Source organism: Squalius cephalus, assembly GCF_949319135.1.
Source record: "Squalius cephalus genome assembly, chromosome: 3".
Lineage (NCBI taxonomy): Eukaryota > Metazoa > Chordata > Actinopteri > Cypriniformes > Leuciscidae > Squalius > Squalius cephalus.
This window is the reverse complement of record NC_137124.1, coordinates 21,037,123-21,064,300: the sequence shown is the minus strand read 5'-3', so window position 1 is coordinate 21,064,300 and position 27,178 is coordinate 21,037,123. Positions and strand designations below refer to the sequence as shown.

Genomic DNA, 27,178 nt, shown 5'->3' with positions numbered 1-27,178 from the left:
GGTCGTAAAGTACTTCAAAATTAAATGTAGTAGGCCTACCTACTCAGACAGTATGAAATTTTGGACACACCAACAGTGGGGTTTTTTTCTGAATAAATGATTTAATGAATAACAGCTAGCTACTTGTTTAATTCCTGAATGAATCAGTGTTTTTGAACAAATCAGTTGAGTGAATGATTCACTCAAAAACAGTTTCTTGTAGTCACCTACTGGTATAAAGATGTAACCTGCAGGCTTACCATCGGTCTGGATCACCTAAACACGGACAAATGGAGTGATACAAACTGAAAATCCTAGAGATATTTTAGGATTGTAACTATGTCTCAGTACATGATACTTAATGCAAACTTCAAAACAGTTATTATTAAAGCATGAAACCTGTGAGGAGAAATGGCTGATTACATTTGACAAAGCCAGAGAAGAGACTCAACCTCTCATGTCTCTCAGTGAGCATCCCAACCCGATCTCTTCCTCAGCCACAGTAGGCTGTTCTAAATTATTGATCCATGTTCTTTTGTCCCACATAATTCAGAAGCTATTTTGCATTTAAAGACAGATGAAGGAGTTGGTGGTTTGCTCTGAATAATTAATCATGGCCTCTGGTTGCCAGTCCTTATCAGGATCTCTCCTCAGAGAGCATTTTTCTTTCCTAATAAAGTTGCTGTAATGGGACAAAAACTAGCATATAATGATGCCAACCATTGGAAACCGTTGCACATTTTTTGACCACATCTATGTAAAGATGTATGTGTGTGTGTGTGTGTGTGTGTGTGTGTGTGTGTGTGTGTGTGTGTGTGTGTGTGTGTGTGTGTGTGTGTGTGTGTGTGTTTAACTTCATTTCCATGTTTAGCTTTCATCCACTTAAAATTCTGCAGTCAAAACATCCAGGCCACCCTTGACATGAGGATGGCGATGTGTTGATCCCATGTGGAGGCTGTCTTTTGAAGTGATACATGATTGATGCCACAGACAGTATACTACCCTTACATCCAAATACTCTTATTTTTATCTTCTTTATCTCTCTCTCGCTCTCTCTCTCTCTCTCTTATACATTATCACAGAGAGAGAGAGAGAGAGAGAGAGAGAGAGAGAGAGAGAGAGAGAGAGAGAGAGAGAGAGAGAGAGAGAGAGAGAGAGAGAGAGAGAGACGCTACTTCTTTCTCACACAAATACTCCCGTCTTAGCTTCCCACAGTTTTTAAATCTTCTTCAACTCTCTGGTGACCGTTTGCAGTTTTATTACCTTTACACATCTCCCGTTGATTCTACATCACTGTCAAATTAGCTTGGCACACTCATCCCTATTCCTGCAAAGGGAATTTCCCTCTTTTCCATTAAGCTCAGGCCATAAGCCAAAATTCCCCACACACTTCTGACAAAAAAAGTGATTTTCTTTTTAGTTAGAAATACTCTATTTGTCTTGAGGGAATACAACAAAGTAACCCTTTAGGGATGGATAAAGTGGAACAGGAAGAGATTAGGCCATCAATGGAAGCCAATCAGCAGTTCCCAGATGAACCTGTGAGGATATGCCAACAGAAAAGTCTCCCTTTAGAGAACTACACTACCGTTTAAAAGGTTTTGGATCTGTGAGATATTTTAAGTCTATAAGGCTGCATTTATTTGATTAAAAATAGAGTAAAAAGTAATATTGTGAAATATTATTACAATTTATAATGCATTTCTATGTAATTTATTCCTGTGATGGCAAAGTTACATTTTCCACAGTCATTACTCCAGTCCTTCAGAAATCATTCTAATAAACTAATTTGCTGCTTAAGAAACATTTTGTCTTATTATCAATGGTGAAAACAGTTGTGCTGCTTAATATTTTTGTGGAAGCTATGATAAAAAAAAATCTGAATTCTTTGATGAATAGGAAGTTTGCAACAACGTAGAAATCTTTACTGTCACTTTTGACCAATTTAATGCATACTTGCAAAATAAAAAGTATACATTTCTTTCAACAAAAAAAAAAAGTAACAATCCCAAACTTTTGAACGACAACATGTGATTTATCAAGCAATTCATGCTAATGGAGTGAAAAACAAAAAGCTGTTGCTTAAGCCATTTAACTGACTTCTATTCATGCCTGGAAAATAAAAATCCTATTACCACACTCATTCATTATCAGCATGTGTCACATCTCAGCATGTGTAGCATATGCTGCATAATGTATAAGATGATTCAGGGATGTTATGATCATAATATAGCATAATTTCCTCTTTCAGTGAGAAAAGCTTAGTATTGATCTTTATCATCCAAATAAGTGCTCTTAGCCTGGTACGTGTGACATATTCCCAATTCCATCATTAGCTTTATGATCGGTCATCTGTAGTTATTCACTTGAGCAGTCCTGGATTAGAGGCCAGACAGGCTTTAAATTTCCCTGGCCATCAGCCCCATCTACATCCTTCACATCAATAATGAATTAACTTATGTGAACTGGATTGTGACCATTTCTAAATTTAGCTACTATAAAGTCTCCTCATGTACAGGCTGCCGACTGTCACTTTAGGATTGCCCCTCTATCAGGACACTCACACACGTGTACAAATGCACACAGGCACATATGGACCATCTATCTTGGTCGACGCAGCAATTACATGTCAACAGGGAAAAATCACTCCAACAAAAGCGGTGGCAGTTGCCGAAGCTCAGGGGAGGAGAGGTTAATTACTCCACAAATGGCTAAAGCAAATGACTAAAGACTACATCAAGCGCCTAGGTATCCCTAAGAGAATAGACAGAGTGGCCATATGGATAAAGTAATGGTATGGTAAAAGTGTTGGTACGTCCTTTGTATGAGGGCTGCAGCCACCTGCCTTTCATCTTAGAATTTTAAATATCTTACAAATCTGTGGTTTCGTGATCTCTCTTCATGTGTACAGAAAGCAGTAGCTACAGTAAGCCATTTGAGGTTATTTTACTCAGAATCCTCCCTTTACCAGTCATTAAAAATGTCTCTCACCTGAACACTCTCCGTTTCAGTGAATACCCATCCATCCATCCATCCATCCATCCATCCATCCATCCATCCATCCATCCATCCATCCATCCATCCATCGATCCATCCATCCTTCCATCCATCCATCCTTCCATCCATCCATCCATCCATCGATCCATCCATCCATCCATCCTTCCATCCATCCATCCATCCTCCATCCACCTTGACTCTTCCAAGCTGGTAGAATGACCAGCCTATCTCAACCCGAGCTGCTAAGTCTTTAGCAATTTTCAAGAAACTGCTGAAGACACATCTTTTTCGTCAACACTTACTATTCTATATCTATTAAAAAATATATATAATAATTGCTACGCGTACTGTGCTAGAATAACTGGGTCTAGTCACAGCACTTGCATATTGTTGGTTTGATTGCTTCTATTGCTCTCCTCATTTGAAAATGTATCTGGATAAAAGCGTCTGCTAAATGATTAAATGTAAATGTAACCTACTTATCTACCTACCCACCCATCTATCTACCAGTGTACCTATACCGACTCAACCTACCGACCTGTCTACCCCTCTATCTACTACCCCACCAGATCTATCTACCTATCTGTCTACCATCTGTCTATCTGTATGTCTGTCTATTTATCCCTAGAGTTCAAAGGTACAGCACGCACATCAAAAACAATAAAACTGGGTGCTGGGCAGACAAGTAGTTGCAAAGGTAAACAATGAGTCCGCACACCAGAAAATGCTCCTTAGCGATTTTAATGGTTGCTCACCACGTGTAACGTTTCGGGCCCAAGCCCTTCATCAGACATGAAACAAGTGGGGAGACACACCTCCATATACTGATACTTTGCACGTGACGTCAGTTGTACTGGCTGGCGGGCAAGAACGTCATTCTCTAGCAACGAAAACCAGTAAACTAGTCAAGGATCTTGCCAGGACGTTGCCAGTTTTAATATACAAAAGTTGGTGTTTTGAGGTGTACACGACATGCCAGATAGTTGTTGTGCGATTGGATGCACTAACCGCGTTTGTTGCCCGCCAGATATCACGTGACTGCAAAGTATCAATACAGCCATGCATAATCACATGATCACATACATCCATGATTAATCAATGTCTATTTATCCCTACCTACAGTACCTGACTATAAACATTTAAACTTCAGATCTTCATAAACATACTTCAAAACTTTCAAACATTAAAAAACTAGACAAACTTTGCTCTTGTAGTTAAAAATACATTCATATTCATTTCAGTTAGTTTTAATTCTACTTCCTAACATTCAAATTTAAAACACAACCTCACTACCTCAATTCAAATTCAGAAACTGAAAAGGCATTCTCAGTTAAATTCTGAATGATACCTGGTACAGCGTTTAAGTTAGTGTGTGAGTGTCTATTTTTCTGAGATAAAGAAGTCAGAGTCATAAATATGATCTAAAACTAATGTTTGTGTCGCAGCTCTTTTAAAACACTATATTGCAGTGCATTAGCCCAACGCTGGATTTCCAAAACTGGTGGTATTGCTGCCAGAGAGACCTCCCTCCCCCTACACAACTGTCTTTTGTAAGTGCACATGAGATGACCAGGGCCAGGCAAGCAGCTTTCAGCTCACAGCAGATTCACAGGGATATCATGGTTTTTAGGGCTTGAATCAAGCGGCTTACCCGTTTAATTTGTGAGATTACTCTTCTAATTTTTCACTAAAACAAACTACTCAGCTCCGACATATGGAATATTTTTTAGTTTTTCCGAGTGAACCCCTACTCAGATCTCACTGAACAATTGTCAGCTCTGGGTCACACGTATGACACTTTTACTGGCAGCTCGATTTAACTCATCTGTTAATGGTGTGGGATCTCACACATCCACACACACATGCAAATACAGCATGTTCACAAACACATACACACAGACATATGCCTCTGGTGCTAATAGCACCACTCCTCCACATCTCTGACGTCAGCAAGTTCTGCACATGCTCACGTGACTCACACTTTTGCTTTGCACATCACATGATCAAAGAGGTAATCTGATATCATCTGGCAGTTGGGAATATGAATGGGGACATGCCACCTACTGTGCTGCTGTCTGTCAGTCTGTGCTTCGGGGCAAAAGCATATCAAAGAAAATCTGTCCAATGAATTTCGTTCTGCTGCGTAATAAAATTTAAACAGCCTAATATGACACTCTGGGTCCTCAGGACTGTTATTCTTGGTGTCTATAAACCCAACAGCATCATGATAATGTCTCTGCCAGTAAAGGAAGATAAAGACAACAGTGAATACACAGAAATGGACATCTACATATATTTTACACTATTTAGTAGTACAATGCAGGGCTACAAATGAACTCCACTCCACTGAAATGTCTATTGTTGTCTTGGATCAATAAAAGGTCTTAAGCTAAATAGACTAATCGTTACTAATTGATGTGGGCACAGTGCTGGTGACCTAACGCCGAATAAACACTGTAAACAATTCATGAGATTTGATGTCATGCAGACCTGATGGACTGGTGCAAGATAGTCAGCAAGAGTCAGTGAGCTGGTGGCCTGTTAATGGTGGCGAGGTCAGTTATGTCCAGAAGCCATTTTCCCCACTGCTCCATTTAATTTAGACATGTAGCCGTAAATTATAGAACGATGCGGTGCTTTGTTATGCTTTGTTCTGATACAAGTGAACATCTCAAATTGAATACAAAAACTAGACTTTTGTGTTAAGGAAATCTCAGGAGGGAAGAATAAGAAAGAATTTCCATCTACATCTATATTTCGCAGTACCTCGGGACATGGAAACAGTGAGTACACTGACAACACAGTCATGATCAAACAGTTATATTTAGGTTAGGATGGATTATTTTAAGATTGCTTTATAGAAACAGTTTGCCCAAAAATAAATGTTCTGCCGTTATTTATTTATCCCTGTGTTGTTCCAAATCGTGGGCCTTTTTCTATTTTCTGAAGCACAAATAAGGAGGAATATATATAAACATTGTCACTGGTGACTTTTTTCCATATGATTACAAAGGCTTTAAAGCTTCAAAAAGCATGCAAAAGCATCCTAAAACAATCATAAAAGTCATCCACGTGCACTATATTCAAAGTTTTCTGAAGCGATATGACAACTTTTTGTGGGGAACATTATTCACTGAATCCTACATTGAAATTCCTTTCTCTATTTAGCATGCCCATGAAAGTTCATGAGAGAAGTAGCATTGTCTGGGTTGTTTTTTTGAATGAATCAGTTGATCCAGTTCACACGTTGGACTGATTCTCGCTGACTCGATCTGTTCACAGCTGTTTACAGCCCACGGATGGGGAGGAGTATCAGAAAATAACTACTTAAATATCAGTCTGCACGTCTTCCAAAGCTTGTGTAAAACTTCAGAAGACTCTTTGTGAACTATAGTCGTATGGACCACATATTTTATATTTTTATAGAGCTTTTTTTAGTTTGAAGGCCTCAGTTCCCATTTTTTGCAATTGTCTTTTGTGTTCCTCAGAAAAAACAAAGTCATTCAGGTTTAGAACGACATGAGTGTGAATCATTTTTGGATTAACTGTTACTTTAAGTGTCACTTTGCCACAATTTAAATGAAATGCAGCATTATTTCAAGACAGATTTGGTTATGGTAACTTTAGGCTTAAAGATTACTTTTGAATATAGTGGACAGTAAAAGATGCATTTGATCTGCGTGACAGTTTCAGGATTACATAAATGCACATGAAAATCAGAAGCCCCCATCGCAATACTTCTATAGTTTGCAAAATTCATAGAGCAAAATGGAGGCAACTGTAACTCAATTATTCCATCCCAAACAAGCTAAGCTGATGACACTTTCTCAGCACAGGCTCAATAGAAGTTCCCACTCCGCCTGTGAAAAACAAACGACTGAATGACATCATCTCTGCACGCACTGAAACGACTCACATTGCAGTCCAGGAGATCTATGCTGTCTAGGCTCTTGCTTCTGTGGATGCGGCCCTTGATCCTGCGCAGTGATGGTTTGCCCTGACTCGCAGCCGCAGCAGGTGCCGTCGCAGCAGAGGCAGCAGGGGCATCTGATCCAGGTGGCACCCTGCAGTGGACAGACATAATCAGCACATAATCAGTAAAAAGCAGAAAAATACATTTAGAATATTAAAAATATATAGATTTTTCAAATAAACACTGTTCTTTTGAACTTTCTATTCATGAAAATTTCCACAGAAAAATAAGCAGCACAACTGTTTTCAACATTGATAATGATAAGATATGTTTCTTGAGCACCAAATCAACATTTTAGAATGATTTCTGAAGGATCATGTGACACTGAACACTGGAACAATGAAGCTGAAAATTCAGCTTTGCCATCACCGAAAATAACCATGATATTAAAATACAATACATTATAAGTCTAATATTTCACAATATTACTGTTTTACTGTATATTTGATCAAATAATGCAGCCTATGTGAGCATATCGTTCAAAAAACGATACACGATGCAAAAATATTACCACAAACTTGTGAACAGTAGTGTGCATTTTATCAGTTCATGCATTCCCAAGGAATCAAACCACTTTAGTTTTGCTAGTCATGCACTGTTTGAGCTACTGTACAGCAATGCCTACCTAACTGCAAGTTATATAGTGTAGTCATAAGATTTCACAGTGTAAATTAGGCACATCTTCTGCAGTTTATTTGATGGTGCAAGAACTGTACACATCAGAGCTTAGGTGTCATCACTAGTCCCTGATTACCCTAATTCGCCCAACTAAAAGCAAAGCTTATCATAAAAGGTTCTTACGTAACTCTACTCTCACCACTAGGATAGCTTGACTGTTTTGTTTTGTAAGACTCTGTATTAAACTCTGTATAATGTGCATGCATCAAAGATTTGAGAAATATTTCTCACACCCATATGGATATCTCTTCTCTCACAGGAGGTGTCCGCCAGCGTGAATTAGTGCAAGGAGCAATTAAACCCTCGGGACATATTGCTCATGATAGCTTTAATACTCCCATAAAAATCGCTGTCTCCATAATTAGTGGAGCTTGCTAAGGCAAGCATCACTATTACTACTGATCATACTTAAGGTAAGGGATTTAAACAACCGCTAATCCTAAGTATTACATTTTGGTGCATAAGAGCATGCAACACTGTTTGTGCAAACTGCTAAGGACATGAATGAGGTCTTATCAATGAGGAGTGTGCTATTACTTTTCCAAATGACTTACAATTTTTCCAAAAAATCTATATCTATTTTAGAGAACAAAATATCATAGAAAATATGAGTACCAATTCTCTCTCCTACTTTTTCTCTGTTTGGGCCAAAATCCATAGAGCTACTGTAAGCAGTTGATCCTGAGGGAAAAGCCAGAGGGAGATTTGTTTTAGTCCTGTCATTGGGTGATTTATGTAACCCCTGCGGCCTTTAGGAATGAGTATCACCTTCCAGTTTGATTTTCCTACTGCTGTCTCTTGTCAAACTATAGAGACAAGAGTGTCTGAAGTGCACACACACCATGAGAACAGGAGAATCTCATTATGAAATCCTTAAAACTGCTCCACAGTAAAGCGCCACAAAAAATAAAGCATTGAGGATCCATGTTGTACACGAGTCTATGGATGCCTTTCAGTAAAATAAAGACAAATATTTTCTTGAACTGCATTTATCTGATTTATGAGCATCTGATTGGCTTTATATATATATATATATATATATATATATATATATATATATATATATATATATATATATATATATATATATATTTAACTCTTCATATATATATATATATATATATTAAGAGTTCAGATGCAAAAGCCTCTAAGTGCCATCTGAAAATTTCTTCTAGAATGATCATTTTTATCAAGCTCGTATATTTAAGTTCAGTAATTTCACTTAAATGGCAATATATATATATATATATAGTGGTGTGAAAAAGTGTGAAAAAGTGTTTGCCCCCTTGGTAAATATGATCAAATATGGCTGTAACCTTCTATCTAACCTTTCATTGAAGTAAAATAATTGAAAGTGGGGGGAAAATCACATTATGACATAAATGTTTTTCTCCAAAACACGTTGGGAACAATTGTTTGCCCCCTTTTATTAAATACTTTTTGTAACCTCTTTTTTCCAAGATAACAGCTCTGAGTTTTCTCCTATAATGCCTGATGAGTTTGGAGAACACCTGACAAGAGATCAGAGACCATTCCTCCATACAGAATCTCTCCATCCTGTTCTCCGTTATAAGATTTCTAGAACAGGCTGTCAGGTTTAGATTTTTTATCTGTTGGTATTTGATCGAATCCGTGATGCCATGTATCTGAACAAGATGTCCAGGACCTCTGGCAGAAAATTAGGCCCACAGCATTAAAGATACAGCAGAGTATTTCATTTTACACATGGGGTACTTTTTTATCCCTATGTGCACCAAACCCATCTTAAGTGTTTGCTGCCAAAAAAGCTAATGTTTTTGTTTCATCTGACCATCTGAAGGTCTCTCTACATGTGGGCCAGATGTTGCTAAAGTGGTTTTTGAACAGAAAAAACTAAACCCAACACTAAACCCAAACAAATAGGCCCCTGCAATTGTGGATTTGTCAATCTATCTTCTCTATAGCCAGCTTCTTTTCCTAAAGGCCAGACAGGCGGAGTGACAGAGGTCCTGCTGTCCGTTTCCTCTCATTTTTACATGGTGGTCTGGCTGATACACGTGCTGTCTTGCTCCCTGGCAAAGCATGCTCAACAATTCATTCCCCAAACCAGAGAGCAGTCTGGCCAAAGTGAGAGCCTTGGATCCCATTTGCTGCTGTGAATCCCTCTGATTGGCAGGCAGAGCACCAGAGCTGGGCTTCTCTCCTGTGACCTCCACACTGCCCACGATCCCTAGAGGATTTGCACTAAACCCAAGAGCACCGCATTCAATCTGGACCAGCTTCTGTTGCCACCAAGCTCACTCTCTCCCTTTTCTCATCTCTCTCTCTCTCTCTCTCTCTCTCTCTCTCTCTCTCTCTCTCTCTCTCTCTCTCACACACACACACACAAACAAACACACACTTTCTCTGTCATTCTGGGGACTCATTCACACACTGTAGGCAGAAGCTTAAACCTTCTGCAGTACAAGAGTGGAAGAATTTAACTACAATAATTCATAATGTATTCACATACACTAACACAAGTATAGCACCGTGTCTACACCAGATGTTAGCGGTGCAATGCGAAATCAGTGACACGGCATTAGTAAACTAATGCCTAGTTCGACTTCTGACGCATTTCAAGCGAACACACTTCTTCTGACACGAAGAACAAATGGATTTACAACGGTCGCTTTGTAGCGTCCAGTGTGGACAGCTTCTTCCTGCTCCGGTGTAGACATGGTGTAACTGTTTGGAAAACCAATCAAACTACTACTTCAAAGATAAAAAATAGCATTGAAAATGTCTCTCTATAATATCTGTCACGGTATAATAAAATGTATAAACATTTGTAATAATTTATTTTAGCTTTCGTACAATGACATACAAAAAAACCTAATCATTTAATTTTGGAAACATATTGTCTTATAATTTCAGAAATAGGTCTGCATAAATAGGTCTGTATATAGCTGAAAAGATATTTAGCTGTCTTTATATTTTAGAAATTCCTGGGGGTCCCTGGCATTAAAAAATGAAAAAAACTCAGATTAACATGGAAGTGGAACCTTTTATCACTTGTTGCTTTATCACGTCTGGTTACGACAAGGTGCAACGTAACACAAGGCCAGAGAGCAAATCCCCAAACAGGAGTAGTGTTGGGTAAAAATACACCGTAAAATGCTGAGCATTTATCACACGCTTTGGGGCTCTAACATTACGGTGCAAAGTGAAAAATGTCTAAGCTGCGGCTGCTGAAGTGTCCTTTCCTTGGCCCTTAAGAGTAATGCACTAAAATATTAAGCAGTCTGCCCTGTTTATCCACCCCTCTCAACTTCACAGCAAACAGAACATTTCCGTCAAAAGGAAAAACACTCCTCACGACGACTCAAAGAGGTGAGCTTCATGAATGTTGCATGAAGTCTTGCCTAGAAATAGCAATTCTTCTAGCTCAGTGTTTTAACAGGTCACTGGCAGATCTGGCAAACACTGATTACTGTACCACACACATACACTGAATATTATATATTTGTTTATGTCTGTATACAGTAAATCTTTTAAAATTTATAATAAATAATATGAATTTATATTTAAATTAACTAATTAATTAATTAATTAAAATAATGTGTTAAATGTGTAATTTTTTATTTTAATTCATATATTATTTAATATATTCTCACAAATACATTTAATGTATAATATATATTTTAATAATATAATTTACTACATATAATATCATATACATACAATTAATAATCGTATGAAAAGTATTATAAATTATAACTATCTTAATCTTTTATTTAAATATGTAATAATTTATGAATAAATAATATACATTTGCTAAAAGTAAACAAATCAGTTGTATGTATATCCGACATGAATCAACACAGGACGTTTGTTATGAGATGAAACTAAATCTGACTGGCTCATCGTCAATATCAATATATTGATACAGAATCATATTTATAGTCATATGTGTACGTTTAAAATAGCCCACTGCCCAGGATGTGCGATAACTCATGTAATGCGGACCATGCTCCAACAGAAGCCATGTGCTCATGTGAGGGTTCAGCGTAAACAGATAACCTAGCAAGGCCACGCTGCATGACATTGCATGGTCGGAAGAGCAGAGACCTTGCGCAATGTAGATACACTACTCAGTTCAGTGATTGTGACACCTTGTTAGGATATATTCATTCAATAGGATGCCAAGGTGAGGGCAAGGAGCTTTGATGTATTTGTATCAGAACAGCACATGATGTACACAGCACCTGATATGAGCGAATACAAGACGGCGCTTGGGTGTGTGCTGGTCGCGAGCTGAGAAAATTAAGGCTAAACTGCATAACTTAGGGGCTGTTTCCACAATATTTTGGGAGCCTGAAAACACAAACTTTTGAAAAAGGGATTCAAAGTGCAAGTTTATGAAAACGATACTGTTATCGTCTTTGTGTGTACTACAAAAACACTAATTTGTGAAAACAGTGACATTGTGCGCATGCGTATTACGCGTTCAGTTTTCCTTTACAAAGTGACATCGCCAACTACTGGCCTGCCAGCATAATACAGCATTTTTAGTCATTTTCACGAATCGGTGTGTCATTTTGACAACGTTGTCATCTGACTGTATGCGAAAAACGCAAAGGAAAAATGTTTGCGTTTTTAGTACATTGTTGTCGAGTAAACATACCCTAAGACAAGAGAGTGTCCTGAGGATACTAACAGTCATCAAATCTTTCTCAGATGAAAGCAGACAAGTGAGACTCAAGTGTCCGAGTCCAGTTTCAGGTCCAATAAAACAGTGAAAGAGCACTGACTAACCTCATCATATCTGTCTGATATTCTCTGTATTTTCAATGTAAAATTTGCAAGGCTACTACATAAGCTACTTTCAAGTATATAGACATATTTATACACTATGAAATTACATTAAGAAATTAAAATGACTGGATTTTCTATTGGCATTGTACTAAAGCCAAAACTAATGATTCAAATATAACCTAAAAATGATTTATCAATAAGTGTACATTTTCCTTTCTTCAAATATATATATTTATATTTTTTGGTATATTATAAAAGAGAAATTTGGTATTTCTATACATTCAATCTATTAGTTCTCCACAAAACCATATGTAAATTAAGGTTGTTTCAATTCATAAATGATAATAAAAAAACATATATTTTCTCTCAAATTTCCAGAGACCCCAGCACTCCCTTAAATCTCCCTGGGGGTCCGGTTTGAAAACCCCTGGTACTGATTGGTTTTTAATGTTTTTTGTTTTATTTTATTATTATTTATTTAAAGGTGCACTGCGTAAATTTTAGCGGCATCTAGTGTTGAGATTGTGAATTGCACCCAACAGAAGTTACGGTGGCCGAACAGGAAAATATGACGTCGTCTGAGACAGCAGAGAGTAGCCAGTTAAGCAATGAGGTTTCTGTACAAAGATAAATTAAGAAATTATGTTTACTTAATTATTCAGAAAAATAATATGTTATTGCGAATATTATTGTTACTTGTTCATCATTGTTTCAGTGTTTTATTCGCTGACTTTAGCTAGCTTCTTTGCATGAAGAACAACATAGTGATGAAACACGCTTGTTCGTTTATGGCTACTGTAGAAATATCTCGGCGCAAAATGGCTATTTCAACGTAAGCGGGCAGCGGTGTATAGATAGAAATGGTTCATTCTAAGGTACCAAACACATAACGTTCATTATGTAAGGTCTTTATACACCACTGAAAACATAGTTATGTATATGATATTGCATTTCTGTCAACAGATCCTCCTAAATATTACACAATGCACCTTTAAGCAATGTCCCAGCATTCAGGGGCTCAGTAACAAGGTGTTTCCTAACAGTCTCATGTGACATTGTGCTCTATAGCCATTCCTGGCACGAAGAGCTGTAGGCTTTCTGCAGAGCAATCAAGTGCTACTTACCAAAGACATCAAGGGTCAAAGTAAATCTGCAAATGCATCTAAATTCTTAAAACTTGACACCTCAGTCTTTGGTGAACCTCCTTTACAGACTTCAAGAGAAGCAACTCAAGCGGAGGAAGCGCCTTGGAACTTCTGCACAGAGATCATGATCTAAACAAAGAAGAAGAGATACAGACTCAGCACATGGCTTTAGTCTAAGTAGCCCTTCTGTAATGATTCCTCCTCTTTACCTGTCATTCAGAGATTAATCTGCAACACTGATCCCTAAATACCATTAACACTGCACAGGTTCATGTGGCCTGGACAAACAGGATATTATGTCTTGCACCATTCTTTGCCCTCTCTCTGCCTTCTTTAAGATGACCATGTAAACATGAAAACTAGATTAACACCACCAAAGAGTTTTAGAAAGTAAAAATACCAAGCAAGAAACATAACAGCAAGTATAAAAATTTAAGCATGTGAAAATCTGTTTGTTTGTGTGGGTGGTCACATTGATGGGATAACTGTAAATAATCTTAGCAGTGGACCTTTGACATGAGATGACCAGGAGAAGAACAGGAAGCGACATGCTGATTAGGTGGGCCAGACAGCTTTGACAGATGGAGAGATTAGGGATATAGACGTGTATCAAACATGACAGTACAACGGTCACAGGCCCATGCTTAGTGTCTCCTACCGTCCACCCATCCTGACTGCTAGAGCAGTACACAAACACGACCTGGCACTCGCACCTAAAGCAAAATATTCGTCTATCCACAATTTTTATTAAATAAAGAAGGCAAAACCATAAGGACAAACAGCATTGATGTAGAGAAGAACTTGCCAGGTACTTTTACTCAAAAGCAACTTGACTCTGGTTATCAAACTCATGTATAAATTTAAAGGATTAAATACATGTCGCAAAGCAAAATATGTGGGGGGGGGGGAAACTTGTTACTGACCCCAAATTTTTGGATGGTAGAGTACATGCTAGACCAGTGATCTCAAACTCAATTCCTGGAGGGCCACAGCTCTGCACAGTTTTGCTCCAACCCTAATCAAAAACACCTGATCCCGCTAATCAAGGTCTTCAGGATTACTAGAAACTTCCTTGCAGGTGTGAGTTGAAGCTGGTTGGTGCTAAACTGTGCAGAGCTGTGGCCCTCCAGGAATTGAGTTTGAGATCACTGTGCTAGACAGTTTTTTAGTCTGAATTCACAAAATCTGACTGGTATATTGAAAGATTAATTATTAGTTTAGTCCGACTAAAATCAAACTTTTGAAGATCATGTAAATTTACTTGGTTTCTGTGGAACGTCTTACATGATAGAGGCCTGCAGAACAGTGTTATAGAAGCAGGACACTTTCTGCTGTTATGACTAAACATTGCCCTCAGGTTGCTTGTTCAGCTTGGTGAACAACTGCATTATGTTTTTATCCTGCAGGTCAATATGGTGAGTACTATGAGTCAACCCAGCTGAAAGCAGATCTCTGACTCAAGGATCAGAGGGGTCATCCTTGTCTAGGCCAGCCCACAAGGTGCAAAAACTCTAAGGCCGTATGTTATCATCCCTCCCTGTGGGCAGGTTTCATAAAGGAGTCATGACTAAGAAGGTAAATGTCTGAAAGTCATAAAGTAGGACGCAGTGTTGTGCTGTAGAACTAAACAGATTGAATTCGCCAGTAAAACATAATGGCTAAAAGAGAACAGAGAGAAAAAAAATGTCACACTGACTTCACAACATAAAGGTAACTGTGCATTAACATTTTGTCAAAAAAACAACTGTGAGTAAAGTTTGCTACCACTCCTCTATATATCCTACCCCCCAATTCCCCATTTCCCGCTCTTTTTCTGCTCTACCCAATAGATAAATCCCAATTCACCACCACCTTCGAGCAGAATCTTCCCTACGACCCCTCAAACGATACTCCACATGAGGAGGCTGTGGGAGGCAGAGGAGCAAGAGCCGTAAGGCAGGGATGAGGCAGACATGAGTCAGTAAACCCAGTGTAATCTGTCTCCCACAGTGCCATAAAGCATCTGAAAGGAGATTACAATCTCACGGCAGAGTGGAAACATGTGTGTGTCAAAAACAAACAGAAATAGCTATTTTACCCTGACCAAACGTCTATAAGACACCGACAACAGTGAGGAGTTGGAGAGCAATCAGTGTCAGTCAGTGCTGAGATTCTCTGTTGTTCTACTGCAGGAAACTGAAACTCAGTGTTTGACACTAAATCTATTTTAAAATGTTTATGTGCACTCTAAAAGTTGTATTTCAGTCTGTCTAAAAAGCAAAAAAAATGGCACTTGCAGTCAGACTGAAATTGTACCAGTCCAGTTTTTGTGAAGTCAGACTAACAGATTTAGATAATGTGATTGTAGCTCGGCTTTGTGCAGCATGTTTATGCACTAATCGGAAAACAATTGGTCTCAACATTGTGCACTTGCTCTGAAAGTCAGGTAAAACATGACATATCACTCAGTTATACTGTCTGACTAAGTGTGAATGACGAAAATTAGTATTTTGTGTTTCTTTCTAACACGGGCTACATCTAATCTAAAGCTACATTCATTGTTTAATGTAAAAGGGGTCCTGGGTTTAAACTTTAACAGTTTGTTCCTTGGGGGGGAAAAGTCTTGCTTTTGAGTTTCCTTAAAGGATGGCTGAATCAAATTTAGACAAGCAAATTTGCTAATTTGTTTCAGACAAACATTTTTGCATATTATATGATTTATATTAATATATTTATTTATGTATGTATATATTTGTATATTTTATTTTATTTTATTTTTTAAAGTTTATTTAATTAAAAATTTGTTTTAAGTTTTTTAAGGGCCACGTGCCCTCTCAGTTTGGGGCATGATGTTTCTGGGTGAGTTCATGCATCATTAAGCAGGTGGGAGAACAATGGCTTGCAAGATGCAACAGACAGACATCTGGGAGGGTGCAATTCAACGGTCGCCTACCACTGTCAACACGTTCGTTTACCGTCCGCACGGTATGAGAAGGAAGCAGCAGAGGGCCAATAACCGTGACCTAGCTGGTTGGACAGATGCCTCCATCATGCCAATAATATAATGTAATTCTGATGAAAAGCCCTTCTCCTTTACCAATGCATACAACTGCTGTGCTGATGGGGAGGTGGGGCTGCCAACTCATAACACCCCGTGACTCTTTTGAGGAGACCACAAGTGACAAAATAAAAACACACTCACACAAATCGTGTAAAAAAAAATAGAATTAGAATTATTATAAATTAGAATTAGAATTATTATAAATTAGAATTAGAATATATATATATATATATATATATATATATATATTATATATATATATATATATATATACATACATACATACATACATACATATACATATATATGGAACAATATAATGAAACCGATAACATAAGTGCAGGATGAAATCCTTGATCACCTCACAGTATTCACCTCCCTCCCTTACATTCATCAATATGAATTTCATTTACTCACTGCATTCCATAACAGATAACATTTTAGAACCATTAAAACAGTAAATAATAAAGTGGGTGTGCATAACACACAAAACATGGTTTAATCTGAATTTTCTGTGTCATAGAGGACCAGATATGAGGAATCACAATCCACTGGTTCTGATGCCAGCAGGTGTTCCAATGGAACAGAGATGTTCTGGATCTTTAAAAAATATTAAATAACTACAAATCAAAATAAGTAAAATATAACATAAAAATAGAAAGGTCTGTATATATTATGAACTCAACACTAACCAGCTTCCACCTCCATTCAACCAGCCAACACAAACATCATTTAGATAATGAACACATACCACTGTAAAATCTATCTAATGTCTATAATTTTGTTCTTCCATTTGGTAGAATGTTACAAATGCACTGAGAGGTAATTGTTAAATGGATTTGAGTGGCTGCACCCATGTGATTAATAAGCTGTCTGAGTGCATTCAGTGTGGAGGCACTGGAAAATGAAAATTAAAAAATAACCAAGCCCAAAGCAAAGGAAAAGATCCTTACAAACATATTCAATTATTTTACACAATGATTAGCATCTCCAACTCAATTATTCAGCATCAACAACATTATTTATAGGTCAATATGTAAGCTTTTGCTATAACAGTGAAGAAATTATTCAATCACTAGTGTGCGAAAAGAGAGAGAGAGAGAGAGAGAGGGTTACAGCGCATCAACATATCAATGAGACAAAAATAAAAGTCATATGTACAGAAAAAAAACAATCAGAGACAAGAAATGAAAAAAAATAAACATGAGAAAAAAGACAGCAAAAACTCACTTTGGCAAACAAAAGAGAGCATAACAGCTGTAAAGCTCAGTGCACGTCACACTTCACTCTCCTCCCATTCCACACTCACTCACTCACTCACTTCTCAAACTGTTCAGTTTATACTCACCACAGCTGTCTCTTCGGAGGGATGCAGTCGTCTTTGTTGGAGGCTGTCACTCCCATGGCCATCTGCATCACTGTTATGTATTTCTGGTACTTCATATTGTCCACCACTACCGCCACGAAACCAACATAGGTGAGCTTGCGCGCGTCTATTCCCTGGCATCCGCCTGCGCTGGGTCCACGTCTGTCACTTTCAGAGCGCCATTTCCAGTGCTGAGGGACTGACAAGGAAAACACTCCTCAAGAAGCGCGACAAAAGGTACCATGCCGCTAGGACCCATGTCTGTTGTGACTCTGTAATCTCATTAGTGCTCTGAATAGCCGACTAATCCATACAGTGTTGGTCAGGAGCGACACATTGTTTCTGCGCGCTCCTCGCGAAGCACTTTCTGTTCTGAAAACAATCAGAGAGAAACTCTGACAGAAGCCAGTGGCAAGTGACAGCAGCTGAGCGTTTGTGTGTGAGGTAGGAGAGAGGAAAAGTGTGCATGTATATACGCACAAAAAAAAGAGAGAGACGAGGGAGAGGGAGGGAGAGAAAGAGAGACGCGCACATGCTCGTGGAGAGCAAGAGTGGGGGTGAGAAGCAAAGAGAGACAGACAGTGAGAGAGCGTGCATGGAGCTCTCTCAGATGGCACGGCAATAGATTTTCAGAGAATCTAAACATAATGTGAGGTGATTTACAAAACATCGTGGTTCATCCAGCTCACAAAAAGGTCTGAATGCAAATGAGATCAAAATTGAGCATCCTCTGATTTGGGCTTTGTGACCGGTGATTACCTAATGGAAGAGGGGGATGGGAGACAGGAATAGGAGCGAGGGAGACGTGAAGAAGGGGAGAGAAGGCACAATGAATGTTGTAATCCTGAACACATGCACATAACTGTCAGTAAACAAATTCAATACACAGATTAAATATTGTTCAGACAAAAGCATCTGAATGCAATGGTACTATTTTAATCCACATAAAACATCATTCAATCCAAAGTGACAATCTAAACAAGAGCCATTACAATGACTACCTGCTGACCTTTTTCATTCTCAATCTGCTTAAGTAACCCTCATCTGATCCCGCAGAGGTCTAAATGGCAGCCGGTGTTAGCCTGACCATCGGCTGCATTAATGGAGTTAAAGGTCAGGCTTAATTAGAATGGGCACTTTGCCACTAGACAAGAGAATGTTATTAGCCATATGCTTTCTAGGTAACTACAACATACTATAGGATCAGTTGTAAGTGCCTTTGATTTCTTAATTAAGCAATTTTTTGTCATTCAGCAGACCCTTTTTGTTTACAGGACACTGATTGCAGGGACAGTCGCCTTATTAACTGAATCTGAGTGCTTTGTGCAGGATAGCAAACTTAGTAACTGCTCTCCGTTTCTTGGTTACGCCCACGCGGGCCTGAACCGGTGCTCGTTCTGAAGGACACCCAGATCCTTAACCTTTAGGCCACAGCACTAATTGAGACAGGGGATTGGGAGTGGGGACTCTACACTTAAAATGGCTCGGAATGAAGAAATGGAAAGTGAATTGAGTGATTAGCACGTCCACTGTAATTACAAAGGGACGTTCTTATTGAAGAGAGATTCATTGATTGTTATAATGGACCTCTTGGGTGTGCAGAACAACTACCTAACTACAAGCTATACAGAGTAAAACGGTATGAAATGTGACCAGGCAGAGGTTTGAGAGCGCACCAATGCCTCAATCCCACAGGAGTGCCCATTAACCTTTTTGGGTTAAGCATGACTAAGAGAGATGCGCTTTAGTGAGGTCAAACATCAGAACACATGGAAAATTTTCACTGAGATTATGTGGAACAAAAGAGAGACCACCTGAGACTATTACGATATTCTTGATATTTTCATTCAAGATATTTTGCAGTATACTTTTTTTAGTAAAAGAAAGCACATTAATATCGGTCTCGACTCTCAGCACTTTTTCCTCCCTAACAGACCTGAAAATAATATGAGCACATTCTCCCCAGCAATTACACGCATCTACACTATTGAATTGAGCCTCACTAGTGAATCATATCAGGTCATACTAAATATAGCATCTACAATATTGTATATGAGTCATACTAAAAGACGTGTTAAGTACATCAGATATATATTTTAAAGGAAAAAAACAGGACTATATTAACAAAATAATGTTTAATAATATAAATATGCATGTCTGTTTCATCCATGTAAAACTTAAATTTATTTTACTAGTGCAGTGCCCGTGCAAAATCAGTTTTTGTGTGTGTTTTTAGAAAAATTGTTGGTTTGGTGTGTTTGAGTGCTCATTGTTACAATTACACAGCAAAAGTTCAGAGACATTTTTATTTGTGCATGGTAGAAAGCAAATACTGATACTGACATAATGACATACAATAAATATGGAAAATTGAACTACATGGTTGCAAAACAATTTTTAATGGTGATATTAGGTGACATGTATTTGGGTATCTGTGTACAGGTAGCAGGAGTTTAGATTAGATTAGAATAGATTTACATTAGTTTCAACTTTGTAGTCATTTTGCAGATTACAATTATAGAGACAATGAAAGGCAGTTAGCATCTAACCAGAAGTGCAAAAATGCAGAAAAGTGCAATGTGAATAGTATAGACAAGTAGAGCAGTATAAACAGTATATGACATATAGTGCAGTGTACACAGTAGTATACAGTTAATGAAGTGGTATGGTGTACAGTAAGGATATGGGGATTTGCCGTCACGATCGGTAAGAGGAGAGTTAACCTCGTTTAAGTCTGCATAGCCTACATGAGCTATCCTGTTGAATAGGCAGGGCAACTATTTAACATAGCATATTATTCAACATCACATAGTTATAGGCTAACTTCAGAGCGCATGACACAGTAATAACTTAGCATTGAGACCAGGCTATGCTTGAGCAAACAGTTTGTGAATAGGCTATTACAAATGATGGCCGTGAAAGAGACTGTGAACGCATTGAATAGGATATTTTTAGTTGGTGAATAGCATAGGCTACTATTACACAGTAGCGGTAACGTTAAGCGCACCAGAATAAAATATAATATTCAGAAGTAAACAGTGTAGCTGACTTACAGATTCAGTTAACATCCACAAATGAATAAGCGCAACGATTCAGGGAGCAGGCTAGACCGTGAACTCACAGAAAACACTACGTAAGCTCCGCTGCTTTCTTCGACCCTCTCTGTCTCTGGTCCTGCGCTGTGCTCACTCAGTGTCAGTGTGAGAGGGGGAGTGGCCAGCTGTGCTCACTCAGTGTCAGTGTGAGAGGGGGAGTGGCCAGCTGTGCTCACTCAGTGTGCAGTGTGAGAGGGGGAGTGGCCAGCTGTGCTCACTCAGAGTGCAGTGTGAGAGGGGGAGTGGCCAGCTGTGCTCACTCAGTGTGCAGTGTGAGAGGGGGAGTGGCCAGCTGTGCTCACTCAGTGTGCCGTGTGAGAGGGGGAGTGGCCAGCTGTGCTCACTCAGTGTCAGTGTGAGAGGGGGAGTGGCCAGCTGTGCTCACTCAGTGTGCAGTGTGAGAGGGGGAGTGGCCAGCTGTGCTCACTCAGAGTGCAGTGTGAGAGGGGGAGTGGCCAGCTGTGCTCACTCAGTGTGCAGTGTGAGAGGGGGAGTGGCCAGCTGTGCTCACTCAGTGTGCAGTGTGAGGGGGGAGTGGCCAGCTGTGCTCACTCAGAGTGCAGTGTGAGAGGGGGAGTGGCCAGCTGTGCTCACTCAGAGTGCAGTGTGAGAGGGGGAGTGGCCAGCTGTGCTCACTCAGTGTGCAGTGTGAGAGGGGGAGTGGCCAGCTGTGCTCACTCAGTGTGCAGTGTGAGAGGGGGAGTGGCCAGCTGTGCTCACTCAGTGTGCAGTGTGAGAGGGGGAGTGGCCAGCTGTGCTCACTCAGTGTGCAGTGTGAGAGGGGGAGTGGCCAGCGGCTAAAGCCCATGTGTGCTATACATTTAACGATATATTTTGCATTTCTAATCCAAACAACGTCAAACTTGGCACTGCACTTACTCATGCCCGTAGCAAGTCACCTGTCAAGTTTGAAATCCATCAGACTAATGGTTTGAGAGATATGCGAATAACAGACACACGAGTCTAGCACTATTTTACATTTTGTTAACATGTTTGTAGAATGTTTCAATAAAGAATTAGTGTTACAATAGAGAGTGCAGCAGTCTTTTATTATACAAAAACAAACTCAAATCTTTACCAAACGGATTCTCAGGATCAGGAACAAGAAAAAGAACAAGATCGGGAACAGAACAACCAACAACATGCAACGTTAAGAACTGACAAAGAACAAGACAGAACACAGAACTTTTAAATAGACAGAACTGAAGAGCAAATTAACAAGACACACCTGAACTGAACTAACAATCAATCAAACACTATAGAAACAAACAGGCAGGGTCGGAGGAAGATAGAACTGAACTGACTAATAGATAAACTAAACGCAGACCAGAACAGAAATCAGGTTTTCTCATATGTAAGAAGGGGGGGCTTCATGGACAAACCACTGTTTTAGCACATAGCTAAAATGCACTAGCATGTTTTAAGAAGTTGCTAGCATTAATTATCATGTTGCCAAACTTGCCAACGTGTTTTAACATGTTGCTACCATGAATTAGCATGTTTTATCACAATGCTATCATGTTTTAGTATGTTTCTAACACAAATTAACATGTTGTAAACATGTTTTCATGTGAATTAGCATGTTGTTAGTATGGTTTAACATATTGCTAGCATGAATTTAAATGTTTTAACACTACTATGAATTAGCATGTTATTAACATGAATTATCAGATTGCTAACATATTTTAGCACGTTGCTAACATTAATTAATTGAGCTGTGTGTTCTTAGTGGTTGCTAGAGTGTTGCTAGTGCATTGCTAGGTGGTTGCTAGGATGTTCTGAGTGGTTGCCATGGTGTTGCTAAGCAGTTGCTAGGGTGTTTGTGTGGTTGCTAGGTGTCATAGGTAGTTGCTAGGTATTTTCTATGTTATGTCAGTACACTCTCCAAAGTCAATCGAGGCCAACTCCAATTTACTATGGTGTTTTGATGCTGAGGTATGGCTTTTCATGTTCCTTTATGGTTGCTAGGGTGATCTGGATGGTTGCTATTGTGAGCTAAGCTCTCATAAAGGGTTATACTTGTAGACTGGTTGTCAAGCCAACATAATAATAATAATAGCCTAATAATAATAATAATAATAATAATAGAGAGAGATGTATGAAAATTGTATCTTTTACAAAAAATAATGAAGAAGATCAGTGAGGAGTCCGGGGATCTTATCTGCACAGAAACTGAATTTAATGTTTTTGATGACATATGACAGCAGAAACAGAACAAAAGCAAATGCATTAAAGGCATGTAGGAATCACATGACCAACAGGCAAGTCCATCCTGATCAGAGAGCATGAAGGTCAGTTAGAAAGTGACGTGTCAGCAACTTGCATGTCCTGAGGTCTCTACTAAAAGAAAGAAAATAGACTTTTCTGTCTCTTTTATTCTGTTTCTCGGCAGGTCCTCGAGACACTTCAGATCAAGGCTTTAAAAATGGAGAACTGGATAATGACTGGTCTAATCTATTCATGAGCTATGCAGATGAGGAAAACACTATGCATGTAAACATATACTCTACTCATTCACACATCTACATGCACATAGAAAGTGCAAATAAATTCAGATAAATTTTCAAAAACCATCGCGGGACACGTTTCATTTACTAAATTTAGAAACAAAGTCTTGGAAAAGCATGTTATGCTCATCATCCTCAGTTCAGTCGGTCTAATCCGTTCTAATTACAATGATAAACACTGCATAATTCATGTTGCACTGTCCTTTTTGCAATACATAATTTATATATGTTTAATAAATTTGAGCACAGAGCTGACACTTGTGTCCCAGCCAATTATCATCTTTACTAAAAGTGTGCGGGACTCACTAAAGAACTAGCCTACTTAATACTTTATAATGTCATTTAAAAAAGGTCATACAATCGAAGTGACACTTTCTCATCTAGCACACTACATTTTTGTGCGTTTCCTCTCTCAAATGTGTTTTAATGTGTGCTGCAATGGTCTCTCACCAGCAAGTAGGGGTCTGGGCAGCAGAAGTAGCCCAAGGTCAGGAGAGGTTACTAAAATACAACACCAGACAGCCACAGCAGGTTTTCCTATTAAAACCTCACACCTTTCAGTCACAGATGACAGTGAGGTGCTTAACTGAGGAGATGGCGACTGGCAAGCTGAGCAGAGGACTCGCATTGATTAAAGCTGGCATTTAAAAACTACTTGTCGTAGTTTGTCCCTGCTTTAAGCATCACCGGATGGGTTTAAGATGGAGATTTCCCAAGGGGGGAAACGTGTTGATTATCCCCGGCCATAAGTTACACCCTCAACTGGCCGGCGGACACAATTAATCACATGACCCAACGCAGCGAGATTAACTCGGAAGCCTTGGACTACAGCCCCTTCCATTAAATCACGGAGGGAAATCTAACAGAGACGGCCCATGATACGAGTGGACACAGAGACTAATGAGGAGATGAATGCAGCTACACAGGGAGAGAAAATCAAACAAACAAATAAACAGACAGATGCCCTTATTAGGCAGATTCATTCAAGTCAGGCATTAGAGACGGACGGTGCCGTCCACCAGCAGCTTGTTGGCAGACCTGTTACAGCAGTAAAGAACCACAACCCTCACACAACAACCCCCTCATAATCGCCATGACGCCCGGCAATCACCCGCTCCCTCAGGGCATGACATTTAATACTAACATGCATGAACATGATACACGCATACACAGAAAAAAAATATACACTTATGCTGGGGAATCTATCCACAAATAAAGCTTTCTTACATGCCAGCCATTTTGGCAGCTGGCACACTTGTGATATGAAATATGCACAAAGTGATCTAATATGCATATAAACAAGCTTTCATTGGAATAACCCACTTTCTGTTCTTCTTCCTCCTTTCACCTCACTTAAACTCTGAGGCTTTCCCACGCATGAGCCGATATCTCCAGAGGCCTTGGGAAGTGTTGGCATTATGGAGGGGTTCGATGAGGTCGAGACCCCCTTGTGCAGTCATAGTCCTACTAGTATCTCTAAAAGCTGACTGAGGGGTCCATCGGACCCATGCTGGTTGATAACATTTACTGTTAGAGCAGGAAATGGACAGATCCAAGACAGACTTGATTATTGCAAATATATATTAGATCACGGTTAAATAGCTACTCACAGTGCTGTCTGCCCTAGGCATACATGTAGTTGGCAATGCATCACATACTGAGGGTGTGGTTTAGCACAAAGAAAACAAATCCCAGTTCACATTGTTGCCTGTTCATTTCAAAGACGAAAATGAAGAAAAACATACCTCAACTTTGGGTATTACTATTTTTAGACACAAACAAAAGAACAAAGAAACAAATATGCCAAAAAGCTGTTGTTCCACTTCAACTTTTCCACACAAATAAAAAATAAACAATAAACAACAACCCAGAACTGTTTTTTTTTTTACACTTATCAAAAATGTGTTTAAAATAGATAAATAACGTTGATAATTTGATGTTTTTCAAAGTCTCTTATGCAAACCAAGGCTGATTTTTTTTTAAGTACAGTAATAACTGTAATATTGTGGAATTTGAATACAATTTAAAATATGTAAATTAAAACTTAATATTTTAAAATGTAATTTATTCCTGTGATTGAGCTGAATCTTCAGCATCATTAGTCCAGTCTTCAGTGTCACAATCCTTCAGAAATCATTGTAATATGCTCCTAGCAGGCACACAACGTCATAAGACGTTGATATTTGGTTAAATTTTGGTCGCGGCAACAGGTGACCAAAATTATATATATTATTAATATATTATTCTTTTTTTTGTTTTTAGGTTGTGTTGTAAAGTTACCAAAATCCAACGTCTTGTTGACGTCATAATGGTGACGTCCAAACAACATGGACGTTGATTTTTGTTGTTTTTAGGTTGTGTTGTAAAGTAACCAAAATCCAACGTTGAGCCAACAACTCAAGCCAACGTCATACTGACGTCAAACACTGACATTTAGTCGTGAGGTATGGTGACCAAAACCCAACGTCTCCTTGACATCATAATGGTAACGTCCAAACAACGTCAAATTCTAACATCATTAGACGTTGAAGCCCTGTTTTCAAATATGTGCTGATGTTGCCAACTCTTTGTACAATTATCAATGCTAAAAACAGTTGTGCAACTTAATATTTTTCTACAAGTAAAAAAGCGTCGAAACATTGTTTATATAATATGCTTATATTGCTTCCTGTCATCTGTTTATATAATAATACACACTACATGATACTTGGCAAAATTCAAAAAATATATTAACTCACAGCAGTTAAATACATCAGAACATGAACATCAGATTCTAATTAGTATAACTTGAAATATCATTTGTTATTTACCTGCAGTCTCTTTCTTCCAAATATTGGGGCCCTTGGGACGCTTCAGTACATTTCAAACATACAGCCTCATGTATGCAGGAGGGACTTGCAGTCACTGAGGGCTAAAAGAAATAAACAGGGGTCGAGGTCTTTGGCTAAGAGCTCAGTACAAGTTGAGTCAGGAGGCAGGACTGGAGAAGTGATTTATGACAGTTGTCCAGAGGGCAGGGAAAAGGCAGAGGACAGATGAAGCAGGTGAGGGGGGAGGGCCAGACAGGAAGGGTGCTGTGGCATTTCATAGCGGGCAGAAACAGAAGGGCAGTGAGGCATGAGGCCGCAGCAGTCCCACTCTGCCTCCTGCATCTCTCACTCACACACTCTTTCATCAACTCTCCTGTCACCTCTTCTCTTCAGTCATTAGTGCCCCACACTGAGAAAAGTGCTGACGGCTCCCGGAGTCTGACAGTTCTGGGGAAACTCAAACATATGATCACCTGAACTTTCTGTACTAAGCTGAGATCTATCCCACACCAGAAACCACTACATTAATCAGCCACTAGTAACTGGATCACAGAGATGCATGCAAAGTGAACAAAAAAATCATAAATTACATTACAAAAATAATAAAATTAATACATTTTGTGATTAAATTAAGTTTATGACTGAAAAGGCTTCTCGAACAAGAAAAATATAGGGTGGATTTTGTCTGTCTGTAATTGATTGGATTGTTGTGGTTTGCTATTGCTGTGTGATGTCATGCGAGTCCCATCCTCGTCATCATTTGTATGACTTTTAAGTTCTTCTCTTTCTCTCCTACTGTTTTTTTCTTCCTT

At 38.9% G+C, this 27,178-nt stretch overlaps 1 protein-coding gene across 7 annotated transcripts in view; it reads right to left on the bottom strand.

Moving 5' to 3' along the window:
* tjp1a (tight junction protein 1a) overlaps positions 1-27,178 on the bottom strand; it is a 147,596-nt gene that overhangs the window by 107,138 nt on the left and 13,280 nt on the right. For 3 of the 7 annotated variants that reach the window (XM_079866557.1, XM_079866564.1, XM_079866566.1), the window contains exons 1-2: positions 17,937-18,572; positions 6,893-7,040 (exon numbers count right to left, since the gene is read on the bottom strand). In XM_079866557.1, coding sequence (XP_079722683.1) covers positions 6,893-7,040; positions 17,937-18,031 — 243 coding nt within the window. In that variant the 5' untranslated portion in view covers positions 18,032-18,572. Of the gene's footprint in view, positions 1-6,892; positions 7,041-17,936; positions 18,573-27,178 lie in introns of those variants that run through there. The other 4 variants (XM_079866565.1, XM_079866567.1, XM_079866563.1 and 1 more) reach the window with 3 other exon arrangements.